Consider the following 18,617-nt stretch of genomic DNA (forward strand, 5'->3'; position numbering starts at 1 on the left):
TTGCTCGAAAGGTGTTTGACAAAATTCTTGAGAGAAGATTTGAGTTTAAATAACTTGTAGAGATAGACCATTCAGTGAACACTCGCATGACTAATCTGAATAGAGTGAACTACACTATTTGGAAGGCCAAGATGGAAGACTTGCTCCATTGCAAGGACTTGGCACAACCCATTGAAAATGGAAGAGAAAAATCGGAAACGATTGTTGCGGCTGAGTGGAGCAAGCTTGACAAAAAATCTATTGGGTACATTCGACAGTGGATTGATGACAGTGTCTTCCACCATGTATCCCAAGAGACTACAACTTTTGGTTTGTGGAAGAAACTCGAAGACCTCTATGAGAGGAAGTTAGCCAGAAACAAAGTGCTGCTCATTAAGAAGTTTGCCAACACGAAGTACAAAGAAGGTTATTCAATGTCTGAGCATCTTAATGAAGTATAGAATACCATCAATCAATTGCACTTGATGAAGATTGATATGGGTGACGAAGTTGAGGCTTTGTTACTATTAAACTCTATACCCAACAGTTGGGAGACTTTAGAAGTTTCTCTTAACGGAGCCGCTAAGGATGGAGTTATTTCCATGGAGATGGCTACTAGGGCATTGTTGAATGAGGAGACAAGAAGGGGTTCATGAAGCAGCTCCTCTCACTTAGAGATACTTGTCATAGAGAAGCGGGGGAGAGGTAAAAGTAGAAAACCATCTCATTCTATAGGTGATAACAGAAGCAAATCTAGGAGTGAAGCTAAAACTCTTAAGGCAAAACGACAATGTTACTATTGTGCCACCAAGGTATGAGTGCAGAACACTGAAAAGGGATGAGAAGAATAACTGTGTACATGAAGACATGGTAAAGAGGAACGGAAACACAGGCAGATATACTACCGCACTAGTCGACGATGGTCTAGTGGGAATTGTGTCAGAATGTGGTGTGTGCTATCTTAGTACCTCATGCCAGGATACAAAGTGGGTAATAGATACAGGAGCATCCTATCACATCACACCGCACAGGGAATTCCTCACTACCTACAGCTGTGGTGAATTTGGTGAGGTAAAGATGGGTAATAGTAGAGTCTCAAAGATTGTAGGCATTAGTGATGTTCATGTAGAAACCAATGTCGGCTACACCTTGACACTCAAGGATTTAAGACATATCCCTAACATTCGGCTAAGCCTAATTTTCACTGGAAAGTTAGATGATGATGGCTTTCTAAACTTGTTTCATAACGGGGTATGGAAATTGAGTAGAGGTTTCATCGTAGCAGCCAAAGGCGAAAGAAAACTTGCTCTCTTTACAAGACACAGGCTAGTTTGTGTAAACCAGAAGTAAATGCGGCAGAAAAAGAAGCTTCCTCCGAGCTATGACATAAGAGACTATGCCATATGGGAGAAAAAGGCATGGAAGTTCTTGCCAAGCAAAAGGCCTGACCAGACATCAAAGGTACGCATTTAAATAAATGCACTCACTGTTTGGTAGGAAAACAACACAAGGTGTCTTTCCAAAGATTTCTATCTCACAGAAAGGACAATGTCCTTGAGCTAGTTCACACTAACTTATGTGGTCCTATGAAAGTAAACTCCCACAGGGGAGCTTTGTACTTCTTGACTTTTATTAATGATGTGTCAAGAAAGATATGGGCATATAGTCTGAAGACCAAGGATGAAGTACTTTGCGTGTTCAAGATTTTCCATAGTATGGTGGAAAGAGAGACATGGAAGCCTTTGAAGTGTACTCGCTCAGATAATGGGGGTGAGTACATAGGGTCGTTTGAAGAGTATTACAAGAGTCATGGATTTGTCATGAGTAGACCGTTCCCAAAACATCGCAACAAAATGGTATAGCCAAGAGAATGAATTGTATATTTGTAGAGAGGATGAGATGCATGTTGTTTCACTCTAAGTTATTGAGTAGAAGCAATATGCAAAGCCGTACATGTGATCGACCTATCGCCGTCAAAACCTCTTAATAGTGATTATCCAGAGAGAGTATGGTCAGGCAGAGATGTTGATTATGGATACTTGAGTATATTTGGGTGTATGACATTTGTTCATATTCCCAAGGATGAGAGATCCAAGCTTGATGACAAAGTAAGTAGTGTATTTTTCTGGGTTATGGGGATGAGAAGTTTGGCTACAAACTCTATGATTTGATTAACAAGAAGGTAATCTGAAGTCGAGATGTTGCATTCTTGGAAGACCAAACCATAACAGACTTTGAGGATGGTGAGAAGCTAAAAGCTTTCACTAATGATCTTGTTAATTCATAACCAGAAGTTCCTACTGTGGAACGTGCAGAAGGCATTGAGAATGTAGAGAACCATGGGTCTAAAACTAATGATGATGATCCTATTGATCACGATGGGATACAACCTATTGATATAGAAGATGCATATGAAGTGCATGAACCACCACCTGAGCAAGCAGAAGTGCATCATCCTGAGCCACAAGAAGATGGGGTAAGGATGTCTGACAGAGAGAGATAAGCTTTAACCAGGTATCCACCTCATACATATATTTTACTATATGATGGTGGAGAACCTATGTACTATCGAGAGGCTCTTGAAGGTACAGACAAAGAAAAGTGGTTAAACGCCATGCATGATAAGATGAATTTTTTGCATAAGAATCACACTTATGACTTAGTTGAGAAACCGAAAGGAAGAAAAGTTTTCAAGAATAAGTGGATCTACAAAGTCAAGCATTAAGAGAATAATCCACACCCAAGTCACAAAACTCGCCTTGTTGTGAAAGGATTTAGTCAAAGGAAAAGTATTAACTTTGATGAAGTTTTCTCTTTTGTAGTTAAGATAACTTCTATCAGGGTGGTATTGGGTTTGACCGTAAGTATGAACCTAGAGGTTGAGCAACTAGATGTCAAGACAACGTTTCTTCATGGAGACCTTGAAGAAGATGTCTACATAGACAAGGGGGGGTTTGAGGTCAAAGGCAAGGAGCACCTAGTATGCAAGCTGATAAAGAATTTGTATGGATTGAAGCAAGCACCGAGATAATGGTACATAAAGTTTGATTCCTTTATGGTGAAGCAATGATATAAGAAGTCTGTTTTCGATCATTGTGTGTTTGTTCATAAATTTTCAGATGGGGATTTTATAGTGCTCTTGTTGTATGTGGATGATATGTTGATAGTTGGCCCGAACATCAACAAGATATCTAAGCTGAAGAAAGACTTGAGTAAGTCCTTTGAGATTAAGGATTTGGGTCAAGCAAAGCAGATACTTGGGATGCGGATCTCTTGTGATAGAAAGAGTGGGAAGTTGTGGCTTTCTCAAGAAAGCTACATTGAAAAGGTATTGAAGAGATTCAACATGGATCAAGCGAAGCCAGTCAGTTTTCCGCTTGGTGGCCAGCTCCGCATGACTAAAGAGATGTGTCCAAAGGGTGAGCATGAGCAGAGTCAGATGGAAAATATTTTTTATGCATCTGCAGTGGGCAGCTTGATGTATGCAATGATGTGTATAAGACCGGATATTGCTTTTGCCGTTGGTGTTGTATGCCGATTTCTGTCCAATCCGGGTAAGGAGCATTGAGAAGGTGTTAAGTGGATATTGATATATCTCAAGGGCACTTCCAAAGCGTGTTTGTGTTTTGGTGGAAGTAAGCCCTTACTTGATGGCTACACTGATGTAGACATGGCAAGTGATGTTGACTCGATGAAGTCCATCTCCGGTTATCTGTTTACTTTTGCAGGGAGAACAATTTCTTGGCAATCTAAGTTGCAAAAGTGTGTTGCCCTCTCCACTATAGAAGCTGAGTATATTGCAGCCACTGAGTGTTGCAAAGAGATGCTATGGATGAAGAGATTCTTCAATGAACTAGGGCTAAAGTAGAAACAGTTTGTAGTTCTATGTGATAGTCAGAGCGCCATCCATTTGAGCAAGAATCCGAGTTTTCATTCTAGATCTAAGCACATACATGTGCGTTATCATTGAATTAGAGAAGTACTAAAAAACAAGTATTTGTGCATTGAGAAAATCCATACCGACAAGAACGAGTCGAATATGATAACCAAAGTCTTACCGAAAGGTAAGTTTGATGTTTGTTGTGCTACCGCCAGAATGGTAGTACACTCTTTGTTGATTTGGAAATTGCATGGAGGTATTCCCCCTTACTGTTCGGGAGGGAGAGATTGTTGGAGTTATCTCTCACATGAGGATGAGGAAGAAGAGGAGAGAAATCAGTTCTGTTCACGTGAAGAGCAAGCGCTCAGACTGGTCTAGCCCAAGGTGCGCCCACGCCCTTGTTACGTGAAAACGGAATAAGCACTTGAGGGCTCAAAATTGGCCTTGCTGAGAGCGCGCCCGCGCCCATGTCTATTTTTCGCAGTTTCTATCTACAGTAACCGCAAATCAGGTTTTTGGGATATAAAACCAAAAACAAGGTTTGGAAAATAAGGCCAACACAAAAGTCTTGAATTGAAACCTAATTTTGAGAGAGATCAAAATTGAGAGATAACCTTTGCAGAGAGAAAAGTCTGTAAAGAGAGAGGAGTGATCCAGTAAGATTGAGAGACTTAAGAGGAGTTATTGTAATCTTCCTTCCCACGTTATAAAAGGATTAGCTCTTGTGGAAGTAGACATCATTAGCCGAACCACGTTAAATCTTTGTGTTGTGGTATGCTTTACTTTTTTTTGTATTATTATTTGTTGTTGATAGTTGTTTAGAGAGTTGGACATGCTAGATTGGTAGTAGTGGATATTTAGAATTTGTCTGGAGTAGTAATATATTCATATTACAAGAATTGTTATTCCCCAACACAGGGAACCTGGTCGTGTTCTGAGCTGGAACCAAAGAGTCAAAATTGCTTATGGCGTAGGAGAAGGGCTCAAGTATCTTCATGATAAGGTCCAACCTCCAATAGTCCATCGGGATGATAGATCAAGCAATGTTCTTGTCTTTGATAATTTTTGGTCAAAGATAGCGAACTTCAATTTGTCCAATCAGTCCCCAGATACAGCAGCTCGTCTGCATTCAGCTAGAGTGTTGGGAACTTTGGGATATCATGGTCCATACTCCATAGTAAGTTTACAATATCATCTGGTCTGTTTTTCTTCGCTAAATATGTTCACTCTTGGATTATTATAAGTAAGGACCTTTGGTTTATTTGGTTGAAAACATCTATGCTAAAAATTTAGTGCAATAATATTTTAGAGAAAAAGGTTGTTGGAATTAATCTCATGATCTGTTTAAGTCAATTTGAGTGCTCTGGAAGAGATATGCAATGGAAACACTTTGTATATTTCGAGTACCCTTAGAATTGTTTCGAGACTTGTGCTTGCTTCTTTATGTTTTGTGTTTTTCTTTTTCTCTTCTCCATTTCAGCAAGCTTTGTTTTTGGCATTCCCACTTTTCTGCTGGAAATGATCATTTATGGATTGAATTACTATTCAATGAGATATCAACTGTTCTAGGGTGCCTGACAAGAGTTGCATTTTATTGAGGAACCATTTGAGTGTTACTACATGTCAGATGTCGAACAGGTGGAGATTACAAGTTCACTTCTCATGCAGAACTTTATAAAAAAGAGGAGTGCAGGGCTGTGACTGTTATGGATGGCGCCGCCAATCCCACCAGTGATTGTTGTTGGAGTTGTTAGTAGTGATGGTTTATATAAGGACTAAAATATCGATATCGGTAAATATATCGGTGTACTCAAAAACTGATATATATCGAATATATCTATTTTTTTTGTAACCAGTCCAAACTACTTAAAATATTGGAAATATCATAAATATATCATAAATATATTGGAAATATCAGATTTATATTAAAAAATGGTCAAAAAGTCAAACGATATATATCGTATATATTGATTATATTGGCGATATAAAGTTTTATATTGAAAATTCCGATATATATTGAAAAAAAGGGTTTAATATTCGGTGGATATATGTCGAAAATATCGATGTCGGTGTACCAAAAAAACGATATATATCGGCAATATTTTGGTCCTTGGGCTTATATGAGTAAAAAAAATATGTTCCCTTAAGACGATATTGAACTTAATGGCTAGTGCTAACTCAATTTGATATTTGCCATCTCACACGAGTTTTTATGTGAGAAGGTGTATAGTTCAAGTTCTACATACTAAAAAAAATGTATCAAAAACTAAAATGTTCGTGTGTCTTTTTTCTCTTGTTCAGGTTGATTGCAGTTCATTTATATAGAAATGTTAAATTATTAATAGAAGTCAGAGCACGCACGCCCTCTATTCTACAACTAGAGCGCGCCCGCGCCTTCCATTCCAGTAGACAGCTCTCACCGTTTGTACAGTTTTTTAGGATCTATATTAACGTTGATATGAACAATATATATGTACGGATTAGGAACTTGTAAACTCTATATAAACGACTGTGAAAACAGTAGAAATTAATAAAGTAAATATTCTCTCAAATCTATCTCTTTCTAACTTATTATGGTATCAGCCTAATTTCGATCCAAACCCTATCCCTAGCCGCTCTAAGCTTCCGCTTCCTATCAATTCTCAATGGCCGACAACTCAAACATCAATAATGACTCTCCTCCAGGCTTCGATGATCCTTTCTTTGTACACCACTCAGATAGCCCCACAGCTATTCTCGTATTTCCTATGTTATCCGGTGACAATTATCCGATATGGTTGCGGTCTATCTCTAAAGCACTTCGAGCAAAGAATAAGTTTGGTTTTGTCGATGGCTTCGTCACACCTCCCACTACTCCCAAAGAGAAAGTCAAGTGGCCGCGATGTGATGATCTCGTTGCTTCATGGATTCTTAATTTTGTTACTCTAGATATCCGTGGAAGCATCCTCCATGCCAACTCTGCATCCGAAATTTGGAAAGATCTAGGTGACCGTTTTTCACAAACTAACGCACCCGAAGTCTTTTAACTGAAGGATTCCTTCACTCTTCTCAAACAAGACAACCGTTCGGTATCTGTTTACTTCACTTTGCTTAAATCTTTTTGGGATGAATTAAATTCTTTGTCTACTATGCCTGCTTGTACTTGTGGTCATGTATCTATTTTTACCAAAGATATTGAAGATGGTCGTTCTATGAAATTCATGCAAGGTCTCGATGATCGTTTTACATCCATTCGCAGTCAAATTCTCTTAATGGATCCTTTTCCTCGTATGTTCAAGATTTATTCTTTAATTCGACAAGAAGAGAAGCAACAAGAAATTCATTCACTATATTTTCCTTCTGCTCCAGACACTGTTGCCCTGAGTACACACTTTAAAAATCCCAATTGGACTTCTTCTTCGAAACCAGGCTCGTTCAAACCTCAGCAGAGCAATAGTGGTTCGCAACAGCCTAGAGGGCGAGTGCCCTCAGATCCAAGGCAAATAGAGGGCGCACACCCTTTATCATCGCGTTCGTTTTGCAATCATTGTAACAGAGTTGGACATCATATTGGTACATGTTATAAACTATACGGATATCCCCCTAAGCCTGCTCAAGCTAATTCGGTTGCTACAGACTCCAATCCTCCTGTTTTCTCCACAGAACAATACAACAAACTTCTCAGTTTGCTCGATTCAGGTAACACCACTTCACAAGCCAACCTGACATGTATTTCTCTCTCGTGTTTCTCTAAATCCATATGGATTATCCACTCTGGTGCTACCAATCATGTCTATTCATCCTTAAATCTGTTTTCTCATTATCATACTTGTTTAACATATTCCACTCTTAAACTTTCGGATGTAACAAACCATTTAATCACTCATGTTGATAGTGTTATTTTCTCTCCTCTATTGCATCTTGACAACGTTCTGTTTGTTCAATTTCCATATTTCATTTTAACTTGCTTTCCATTAGTGAACTAGTAAAGTCTCACCCTATTTCTGTCACATTCACTAATGATTATTGCCTTTTTTCGACCAGTTATCGAAGAAGAAGATTGGATTGGGAAGGCTTAATGGGGGACTCTACTATCTTCAACTAGATTCTGTTTGCTCATCCCACAACTCCACCACTAATAATTTATGGCACTATCGCTTATGACATCTCTCTTCCACTCCTTTGCAGATTTTAGCTAAACAGTTTCCTTTTATTTCTATTTCCAATAATGTTACTTGCCATGTATGTTCGCAAGCTAAGCAAACACGTTTTTCTTTTTCCCATAGTTCAATAAAAACTATTAGACCTTTTCAAATGATTCATTGTGATATTTGGGGTCCTTTTCATTTACCATCCTATTCCAATGCTCGTTCTTTCTTAACTATTGTCGATGATTTTAGTCGTGCTACATGGATTTATCTTATGACTGTCAAATCTGAAACTGCCATGCATTTACAATATTTTTTTGTCATGGTTCATACTCAATTTCATTCTAAAATACATTCGCTCATATCTAGCCAATGACAACATTGATGACCATTTTTATGAAATCCAAGTCCTTCGATCTGACAATGGATCTGAATTTATATCCCATACCATGCAACAATTATTTTCCAAACATGGGGTTATCCACCAACGTAGTTGCGTTGCTATTCCCCAACAAAATGTTGTTGTTAAAAGAAAACATCGTCACTTACTTAATGTTGCACGAGCATTACGTTTTCAATCTCATCTCCCGTTATCTTTCTGAGGTGAATGCATTCTCACCGCAGGCTATCTTATTAACAAAATTCCTAGCCCTTTGTTAAATGGCAAATCACCTCATGAGTCTTTGTTTACAACCCCTCCCACTCTTGCACATCTTCAATTGTTTTTGGTTGTTTATGTTTTGCTCATAACACTTTCATTAAAAAGAAGTTTGATCACCGAGATAAACCTGACATCTTCATTGGTTATCCTTATGCTCAGAAAAGCTATCAAATTTATGATCTTTCTTCCAATTTTTTTTTACATCCGTGACGTGATTTTCCATGAGAATGTCTTCCCTTATCAACATTTATCTTCCCCACCATTAGATATGCCTGTTTATCCATTACCCATTGCTGACAATGCCACTTTCGATTTTCCAACACCTACAACTCCTATACCGAAGCGCCGCGCCTTTAATCCAAGATAAAATCGAGCCTCCCATTCCCTTCATCGATCTTCCTCTAGTCAATCTTTCCCCACAAAATTGACCACACCGTAATTTTGGAACCCCCTCAGCCACCATAACTCAACCCTCCTACCTCACCTCGATCTACTAGAGTACGAAACCCTCCACCACTTCTCATCAAAGATTATCATTGCCCTACTCTCACCAAGGCACTCACAGTTCCTCGTTCGACCAACCTCATTCAATCGGATTCTAAGGTAACACGGACTTCCACTCCATATCTTATGGTTTTCTATGTTTCTGATACTAATTTTTCTACTTGTCATAATTTTTTGTCTAAAGTGTCTTTTTTAGTTGTTCTTACATCTTTTTATCAAGCTATCAAAATTCCAGAATGGCGAGCTGCTATGGCTGCTGAAATTACAGCTTTAGAACAGAATAACACATGGACTCTTGCTCTGTTATCACCTCTTCATAAGCCTATTGGTTGTAAATGGGTTTTCAAGATTAAATATCATTCAGATGGCTGTATTGAGCGTTACAAAGCTCGTCTTGTTGCCAAGGATTATAATCAGATTGAAGAACGAGACTATCATGACACTTTTGCACCTGTTGCTAAATTAGTCACTGTTCGATTACTTCTCTCTATTGTTGCTATCAGATATTGGCCCCTTCATCAGCTGGATGTCCACAATGCCTTTCTCCAAGGTAATTTGGATGAAACTGTCTAAGTGACCTTACCTCTTGGCTTCACCAAACAGGGGGAGCACAGGATCTGTCGCCTCAATAAGTCTTTATATGGACTCAAGCAGGCTTCTCGGCAATGGTTTGCCAAACTATCTACCACTCTTGTCACTGCCGGCTTCACTCAATCTAAGTCTGATTATTCTTTGTTCACTAATATTTGTGGTTATAATTTTACATTTGTTCTTGTTTATGTGGACGACATTCTGATCACAGGCAACAATCCATCTATCATTCATAACCTGAAGCAATTTTTAGAAGCAAAGTTCTATATCAAGGACTTGGGACGTCTTAAATATTTCTTGGGTATGTATTAAGGTGGCTCGATCCAAAGAAGGATTATTTCTTACACAGCGCAAATGCCTTTTGGACATTCTGTCTGATTGTGGTACCATTGGTTGTCGTATTTTTGAGTTCCCTATGTAACAAAACATCAACCTTAATACTAATGATGACACATTACTTCAGGATCCTACTGTCTATCGTCGCTTGATTGGGCGTCTCCTATATCTCACAATTACACGACTAGATATCATTTATTATGTTCATTATCTTAGGCGTTTCATGCAGTCCCCACGGACCATATTTAGATGATGCTCATCGTATACTCCGCTACCTTAAAGGTTCAATTAACAAAGGGATTCTCTTATCAGCTACTAGTTATTTACACATTTCTGGTTTCTGTGACTCTGATTGGGCTGCCTGCCCTGCCACTCGTCGTTCTACTAGTGGTGCAATCACTTTTCTTGGTTCTAGTCCTATCTCCTAGAAAACAAAGAAACAGAGCATTGTATCTCGTTCTTCTGCTGAAGCCGAATATCGATCCATGACTACCCTTGCGAGTGAACTTTAATGGTTGAAGTATCTTCTCATATGACTTAGGTATCTCTCACCCATCTCCGATGACCATGTTCTACAACAATCAGGTCGCCTTCCATATCTCTCAAAATCCAGTTTTCCATGAACAAACGAAGCACATCGAATTGGACTGTCATTTCTTACGCGACAAGATACATGCCAAGTTACTCTCTCCTAAGTTCGTTCCTTCCTCAGCTCAAGTTGCTGACACCTTCACTAAACCTCTCGGCAAGGACATCTTCTCAGGTTAATTCGTAAGTTGGGCGTTCTTGAGGGGGAGTAATATAAGTCAGAGTGCGCATGCCCTCTATTCTAGTACAACTAGAGCGCGCCCGAGCCTTCCATTACAGTAGACAGCTCTCACCGCTTGTATATTCTGTTTCCTATTTGTTTTAGGATCTCTATTAACGTAGTTAACAACAATATGTACAGATTAGGAACTTGTAAGCTCTATATAAACAACTGTGAAAACAGTAGAAATTAATAAAGTAAATATTCTCTCAAATCTATCTCTCTCTCTAACTTATCAATTATGAATCCGGTGGGTTTAATTGGAAGGTAGAAGATTGCACGAACTGCAGGTTTTGATAGACTGGAAATCTGCAGGTGTTATCTAAATACATGAAAGAGTTCTTTTTTCTTAAAAAAAACTGTTAATTTATGCAATGTCTGCATTTGCACGGTCCTGTGATGGTTCCAGACTTCCAGCCGTGGTAAAAGCTCTGGCGAATGTCCAATTTTCCTGTAGTGTATTAGTGTGTGTAACATTATTAGACTTTAGACTTAAAAATAGCTGAATCCACATTTCATTTAGCCCAGCATGAGGAAATAGTTTCAAACGAAAGGATTACTAGTTGGTAAAACTGTAGTATACTGAAAACAAGAAACAGAAGACAGTGAGATATCAGCTTCATTTTTATCCTCCAATTTTCCAGTAGTGTATTGTTGTTCTTAAGTTCTTATTGTTAAGTGAAATAGCTACGGAGCTGGTTTGCAAGATTGGACCAAGAAAGATAGTGTGTAAGTCTGACTGAAACAAAACTTGTCGCTGTTGAACTTGCATTGTGAATGGCTAAACAGGAGTACTGCGATGCTATTGCTATCTTTGGCGACAATTTAATGGAGACTCTGTTATTGATTTGTGTTGGCTCTTGTAAACCTCAGGAGATTGGGGATGAAGACCTGTTTTGCATAACAAAATCACATCATGTGTTCCGACTTCTAAGTGCATATCTTGCTTTATGGCCCACAACTTGTCCTCTGGGCTTGTGCAATGGACCTCCAGTCCTCCAGATATAAGTATTGTGTACAGTATACTTCATTTCTTCTCGCTAATCAGGTTACCATTTTCCAATAAATTCAAAAGTTCATGATCACAAATCTAAACCCAGCCAAAGGTACAAAATGATACATTTTAAAGTCTATACATTTTCATTCAAACAGTCAAACTTTATCATCCAAACTGCAAAACTGAGTCAATGCGTAATGTCTACCACAGTACCACCTGTAACATTTGTCTCATTTCCTATATGGACCCAACACTAGGATAAAAAGGAAGATAAGACTGCAGAAAATTTTCTGCATTGGTGAAGAACAGCGTGCCAGTTCGGCGGGGGCAGCGGGAGTCGTATTAATAAAGGAAGGTATTTCCAGACTTTAAATCTGTTTGATATTAATAATTTATTAGGGTGGGGGCGGTCGACGTGTCCAAGTCCTTCCACAAGATATTTTACCTGCTTGGCTGCTTGTGATGTACTTGGTATAGGTGTTAGTAGATGAAAGAAACGGAAGAGAAACAGTTACAGAGATGAAATGAGGTTGTAGCTTGTAAGATTGACATCACATGTGCACTATTTAAAGATTGAGTCTGTGCCTTGTACTATGAGTCTGCGATCTGCATTGTTTTCAAGTAAAAGTAGTTGTTTTATGGAATGAGTACAAAGGTTCTGATACACTAAATCAGGAACACTGATCAGTATATCTTAAGCATCTTAAAAAGCAGTATTAGAAGAATAATTAAAGTGAAAAATTAACATTAAGACATTTCCGTTGATCAAATGTGTTGTCCACTTGTCCATGATGATAATCAAAAAATAAGCGTACATCGGCTGATACAAGTACTCCCATTGCCCCATATCAGGTGCAACTTTTTGCCATGCTTGTAAATTGCGCTAGTTTACATGCAAAACTGTAAACATTTCGAATGTTTGAACAAGAAGAGGAGGAATCAAGAACTTGATAGGCGTTTCCTCCACCAAATTCTTACCGTTATCATATTATGAATACAAAATCAGATTAAACTTCCTAGTTTTGAAGTGAACACCTGTGAAATTAAATTTACCGTGAGTGTAAATCTGTCGGGGTAAACAAAAACAGATGACAGTTCTGCACTATGCACATCACCCTCAAGCTAATATATAGCCCCCACGGGAGCATACTTTTCCCTATGATTTTGTAGCTAACAAACATTTCCAAGCTTAATTCGTTTTGTTTGAAGAGAAAACATATACTAGAAAAAGATCATACGATAAACAAACATTGAATTAATCTGTATGACTGTTTTAACACAAAAATCCCAGTTGTTATTGTGTTTCTTCTTTATGAATTATGTTAACAAATTATAGGCATCTATTGGAGTTGTTTTCTTCTTGTTTCAATGCTTGCTGTCTTCTAATTTCACATTCGGAAGTGGGTGCCATTAGCAAGTGGAGTTGGAATTCTGCCTTCCGCGAGTTGCGAGTGCTAGTACCATGACCGTCCATGAGGCACTGAGCCATCCATTCCAGCAGAGTAGTGATGTCATGTAGCACTTTCGCAGTACACAACTCACTCACAGTATCTGTCTCTATGACTGCTAAGGACTAAGGAGAATTCATAATCAGGGTGAGGTCAAATCACTCAACACTTTGCTCCACCCATTTGAGCTGAGGGATGTATTTGTATTCATCAATTTTAGCAAACAAACATTTCAAAATTCTTGTAGTGCAATTTGTTTTGCAGTAAAGATACACATTTTGTACCAACCTTAAGAATCCTGAATACCTATGCAGAAGTATGGAGTTGAGAGATTTTCCAACTGGGCAGGAAAAACTGATTCAAGAGGAAATGTAAAAAGAGTTCATCTTTAAAAAAAATTGTGAAAAGAGCCATATCAAAAAATCATTAGAGCATCTCCCAAATTCTTCAAATTTGCTTCCAAAACTTGGAATTTCACGGAAATCCAACTCTAGGTGGAAGCAAATTCAGTCGCATTACCTATCTAGCCGCATCCTTGTTCGCAAATTTGGGATTTCGGATGCAGATGCGGAGCGACAGTGGTAAAGTCACGCGCCATTGCAAATGTCGCCCTAAATTTTTTTTTTGACTTTAACCAACACACTGCGCCAGTGGTACTATCACGCGCCACTCCTAATGTCACGTGAGTTTTTTTTTTTCGACTTTTTCAATTTGGGCGCTACATTGGGAATGTCGCGTGAATTTTTTTTTTCCACTTTTTTCAATCTCGGCAACAGTAGTACTAATGCGTGACAATAGTACTGACGCGCGACATTACCAATAGTGCGCGTGGTATACCCTACAATCAAATTTGCGGTCCATATTTGCGACCAATTAGAATTTGTCAAAATTTGCGTCCAAAATTTCGCATTCAAATTTGAAAGAAATACTGCCACCACCTAGAAACGTTCTTATGCTATTTAACTTTGTCCAATAATTCATAGTGAAAGGCTTATTTTGTGAGTTACTCTGTGATAGTGGCAAACTGGCAATTTATAAGAAGCAAAGATGTCAACATTAATCAAACACTTATACAGCTAATCTAACATCAACGCAACGTACTTCAAAATCCCAAAGATCAATGCTGTTTTCAACTTTTCATAACCTTTTTGACAAATATGACCTCATTGTGCAAGTGGTTTGATTACACTCAAAACAACTTGACTTCGACCGTATATTTAAATGAAGTTTAAGTAATATATCATTAAGTTTTGAAGGTATGCAATGTAGATCTCCAATTTAGTGTATTAAATATGGTCTCACACTTCTTTAGTTATCGCTAGTCAGTCCCACAGATCACCACTGCATGGATAATTTTCTAATATTAGTTTGATTCTTGACAGAATTGTAACGTTATGCTAATTATGTTTGCTGCACAACTTTATCAAGTCACTCGGATTAACTCATTATAACACACAAAAGATCACGACTAATGGTCCCGTAACAGAGAAAACTTGAATCAGTTCTGGCCTTCTGGGTAACAAAATTAACTAACGGTAAAAAATTTCATAACAAATCAACGGCAGGGAGAAGAACTCTAGACAGTGAAACATGTAGCAAGAAAATACTCGAACTTACAATCATTTTCTTTCAGAATTTGTGGAATGGTTGAGATGAACTCCAGAAATTCCATGACAAGCTGGCTAGAAAAAAAGTAAGGATGTTGAAGAGAGGCAAGGGCAAAAAATTTAAAACTTGCATAGGTGTGGGAGCAAGATTGCTGATATGAGGGTTCTTAAATCCCTCAAGTAAGCATTCATAGTTGCGTACTATGATTGTATGAAAACAAATATAGTGGCAAATTTTTTGACACTGGGGAGTCCTAGAGAACCATCAAGGGAGCCATTCATATAACGAGATGCTTATACTGAAATTCTCTAATGAAAGGAACAATGTTTAAATGAGGGTATTTCATAGTGCTTAAGTGAGGGGTTCTTAAATCAATCTAGTTTGCATGTCGGCAGCAGAAAGGAAAGATCAGAGTATCGATTGTAAGAACTAGAGACAGAGAGATGCAACAAAAATAGGGGATATCGTCATAAAGAACCATCAAAGGAGCCATTTGTACAACGATTCAAGATATGCTTGTATGCAGGTGCTCTAATGAAGTTCAATTCTGAAGTCTACACTTCTTTCCATGTCTTGAATGCCAAGCTAACCCAAAGATGAATATGAAAATCTCATAGCAATGGCATGGTCTTCAACAGATCACAGTGAAAACACTCAGCTTCCACAAACAATCCAGGTTCAGAAAGAAAGTGATAAATTTCCATCTTTGTTTGTAATTTGCGCATCACTTTTAATTTGCAAACAATAAATCTGAAGCACCACAACTGGAAAACCACTCTTTCCATTGCTCCTAGTCACTGTAAAATGAACTAAATATATAAACCTGTAAGGATCCAAATGAACTAAAAGTCATTTAACTTGGTCTAATTTCATTTACAGAATCACAGACCCACAAAAACCCTAATTCGTTTTTACAGTTAATCAAACTAAAGGATGTAAAAGAAAATAAAAAGAAAAGAAGAGGACTTATAAAATAACAACCATACTCTCTAATGGCAGAATTTGCTGCCATCCTAATTGCTTCTCTCTTGAAACCACCAGCAGAACTTCTAACAACGGAGCCATTAGATATCCTATCTATTCACCAACCTATAACCAAACCCAAAATAAATAACGCTCGAATTCGGACTTAAAAACACCAAATCCAAAGGAGAAACTACGCCAAGCCCTTTAACGCCCACGAAGAAACCGTAAGAAGGGGTGTACCATTCCAAGCAATTGAAAGAAACCCAGGTGGCGATTCAGCTACAGAATACTTAGAATCGTAATTATAATTCCAAAGAAGAATATCAGCTTGACTAACTGCATAATGACTAACACCAATAGATTCAAAACCACAACCTTCAATCATACATTTCCAATTTTCCTTGGTTTCCATTCTTCCCGTTCTGGCTTCCCCTTCTCCAGGTCCAACCATGCGCATGATTCTTCTTCCAAGTAACAATCTCTCGACTCGAATCCTATCTTCCGAATCTCTTTCCATACTAGGCTCCAGCGACTCAAAAACAGCAGAGTAGTATTTGATAGCATTCTTGAACCTATTATAATAATCAACTCGATTTAAATTTGCTTCATACTCACCAAGAGTTAAAACTTTGGGGTTTAACGACTTAGCGAGTCTAAGTGCTCTCTCAACTGAAACTGAACTTTCACCCAACAAGTTATACAACTGAAGCATAAAATTCACAGCTAGTACCTCATTTCCTTCACCTTGAAAACTCGATTCATTCAATTCTTCAATTGGTGTTAAAATAGGTTCAAACTCAATATTCAATCCAAGAAGCTCCGCAAACTCCCGAAGCCGGTTACCAGTAGCAACAAGCGAAGAAACCGGAGATTTCCCAAGAGCCGGTGCTGGAATACCCGAAATACGGACTAAACTCGGCTTACCAGACACCCGAGTTGCGAAAGCTTGAAGAAGTGCTGCCCATTGAAGACCTTGAACTATTCCAAAATCAACAATGTGTATATGAGTAGCTGTCTCAGTTGCTTCAAGAATTGCTTGATTTGCTGTTAAATGAGCAAACTTTGAGTAAGGGCAAGCATCATTTAAAGCTTTATAAGAAAGAACAAGCTCTTCCGAATTCGTGTCGAATAACATTGGCAAATGTTTAACTGCTTTTGCTGATATCCGACTGTATAATGCTTCACTGAAATAAAATGCTACTCGTTCCACTGAATCGCCCCGGACCGATACAGATTCACGGAGTTTATTTAACGATTTTACGGCCTTTTCAGGTTCGCTATCGGCTGTACGGGCACATAGAATGAGAGATTTGAGGAGAGAACTGGGGGAAGAGTCTGTTTCGGGTGGGGACTGAGTTGACACGGTAATGGGTTCTTTCTTTTTTTGGTGAGTTGGTGGGGATTCAGTAGTTTGAATCGGTGGGGGTGGTGAGTTTGGGGGTGCCCATAACGGAATTGGGGACTTGGGTAAATCGGAGAAAAGAGGTGAAGGAATAGTGAGTTGACTAGAAGTTGAAACAAATGGATCGGTACCACAAAGAGTGAACTCAGAATTAGACTCACTACCTCCAGCACCACACATTATACTTTCCATGATCCATTCATCCGAGTCAAACTCACCACCGATTTCTGCATTTCCAAACCTAAACTCAGTTGAAGTAGTTTGCTCAAACGGAAGACCTGACTCACCGATTTCTGTCACATTTCCAACTATAGGGTACTGGTCAGGTAATAATCCGGCACCACCTGTGTACCCGTACCCGTAAGAAGTCGGGTACTGTGTGTGTGACCCGCTCCATTGGTTTAAAGAAAATTGGTGGTGGTTTGTTGCTCCAAGTAATTCTTGCTGCTGCTGCTGCTGTTGTTGGATTTGTTGCTGCTGTTGTTGTTGTTGTTTTTGTTGAATGACTTGTTGGGCAATTGCCATCAAGTTTCCACTATCGGCGCACATATACGCCATTCTCTAGCAAGAAACACTTAACAAAAATCCAGGGCTATCTGCAAGATCTTTTAACGAAGAAACATCAGTGACGCAATGAGATTTTGTTTTTAGTTGAAAGAGATAAAAAGTGAAGGAAGAGAGAGAAAAATGTTTGGGGTTTAGTGATGGGTTTTAAACACAATATATGATCCAAGTGTAAATGCGAGAATTTAGGAGTGAAAAGTGGTGGTTTGAGAGTCCAACGGGAATATAAGGCAGAAAAGATAAGAAAAATACAAATAAGAGAATAGTGTTGTTGCTTAAGCTTAAGAGAGAGAGATCGAGCGCAAATGTGAAACTAGAGATGGAGAAGAGTAGGAGGGTCGAGAAACAAATATGCTTTGTTTAAAAAGAGAGGTTTCTATGTGATCAGGGCCCATGATGAAAAGAAACCAAAACCAACTGGGTCCCACTAGCCAATAAGCCCGAGAAACTCTACTCTTTGTTTAAGCACGAAAATTATTGAAAAGAGACATCCAAACCTAGATCTCCATTTTCAAGTGACGTGTCACGCATACTAAGGTGGGACCGACCGGAATTATTTTTAAATTTCGACACGTGCCAAGCAGAACTAAATTGCCACAGTCTTATACGGCGTATCGGCGCGTCGCCGTCTGATGTCGTCATTAGAGCGCCAACAGTCGTATTGAAACGAGGAACAAATCTCTATCGCTGGTCTCAAAATCGAGGGATCACTGTATAGTAGGACCCTGTATGGTAAAAATAGTATG

At 38.7% G+C, this 18,617-nt stretch overlaps 1 protein-coding gene across 1 annotated transcript; it reads right to left on the reverse strand.

Moving 5' to 3' along the window:
* Positions 1-15,769: 15,769 nt before the first annotated feature.
* LOC147501270 (GRAS family transcription factor) lies at positions 15,770-18,202 on the reverse strand. The gene has a single exon (XM_086606310.1). The coding sequence runs from the start codon at positions 17,863-17,865 to the stop codon at positions 16,096-16,098; it is 1,770 nt and encodes a 589-aa protein (XP_086462436.1). The 5' UTR covers positions 17,866-18,202; the 3' UTR covers positions 15,770-16,095.
* Positions 18,203-18,617: the final 415 nt, after the last annotated feature.

Source organism: Coptis chinensis, chromosome 4 (assembly GCF_015680905.1).
Source record: "Coptis chinensis isolate HL-2020 chromosome 4, ASM1568090v1, whole genome shotgun sequence".
Taxonomy (NCBI): Eukaryota; Viridiplantae; Streptophyta; class Magnoliopsida; order Ranunculales; family Ranunculaceae; genus Coptis; species Coptis chinensis.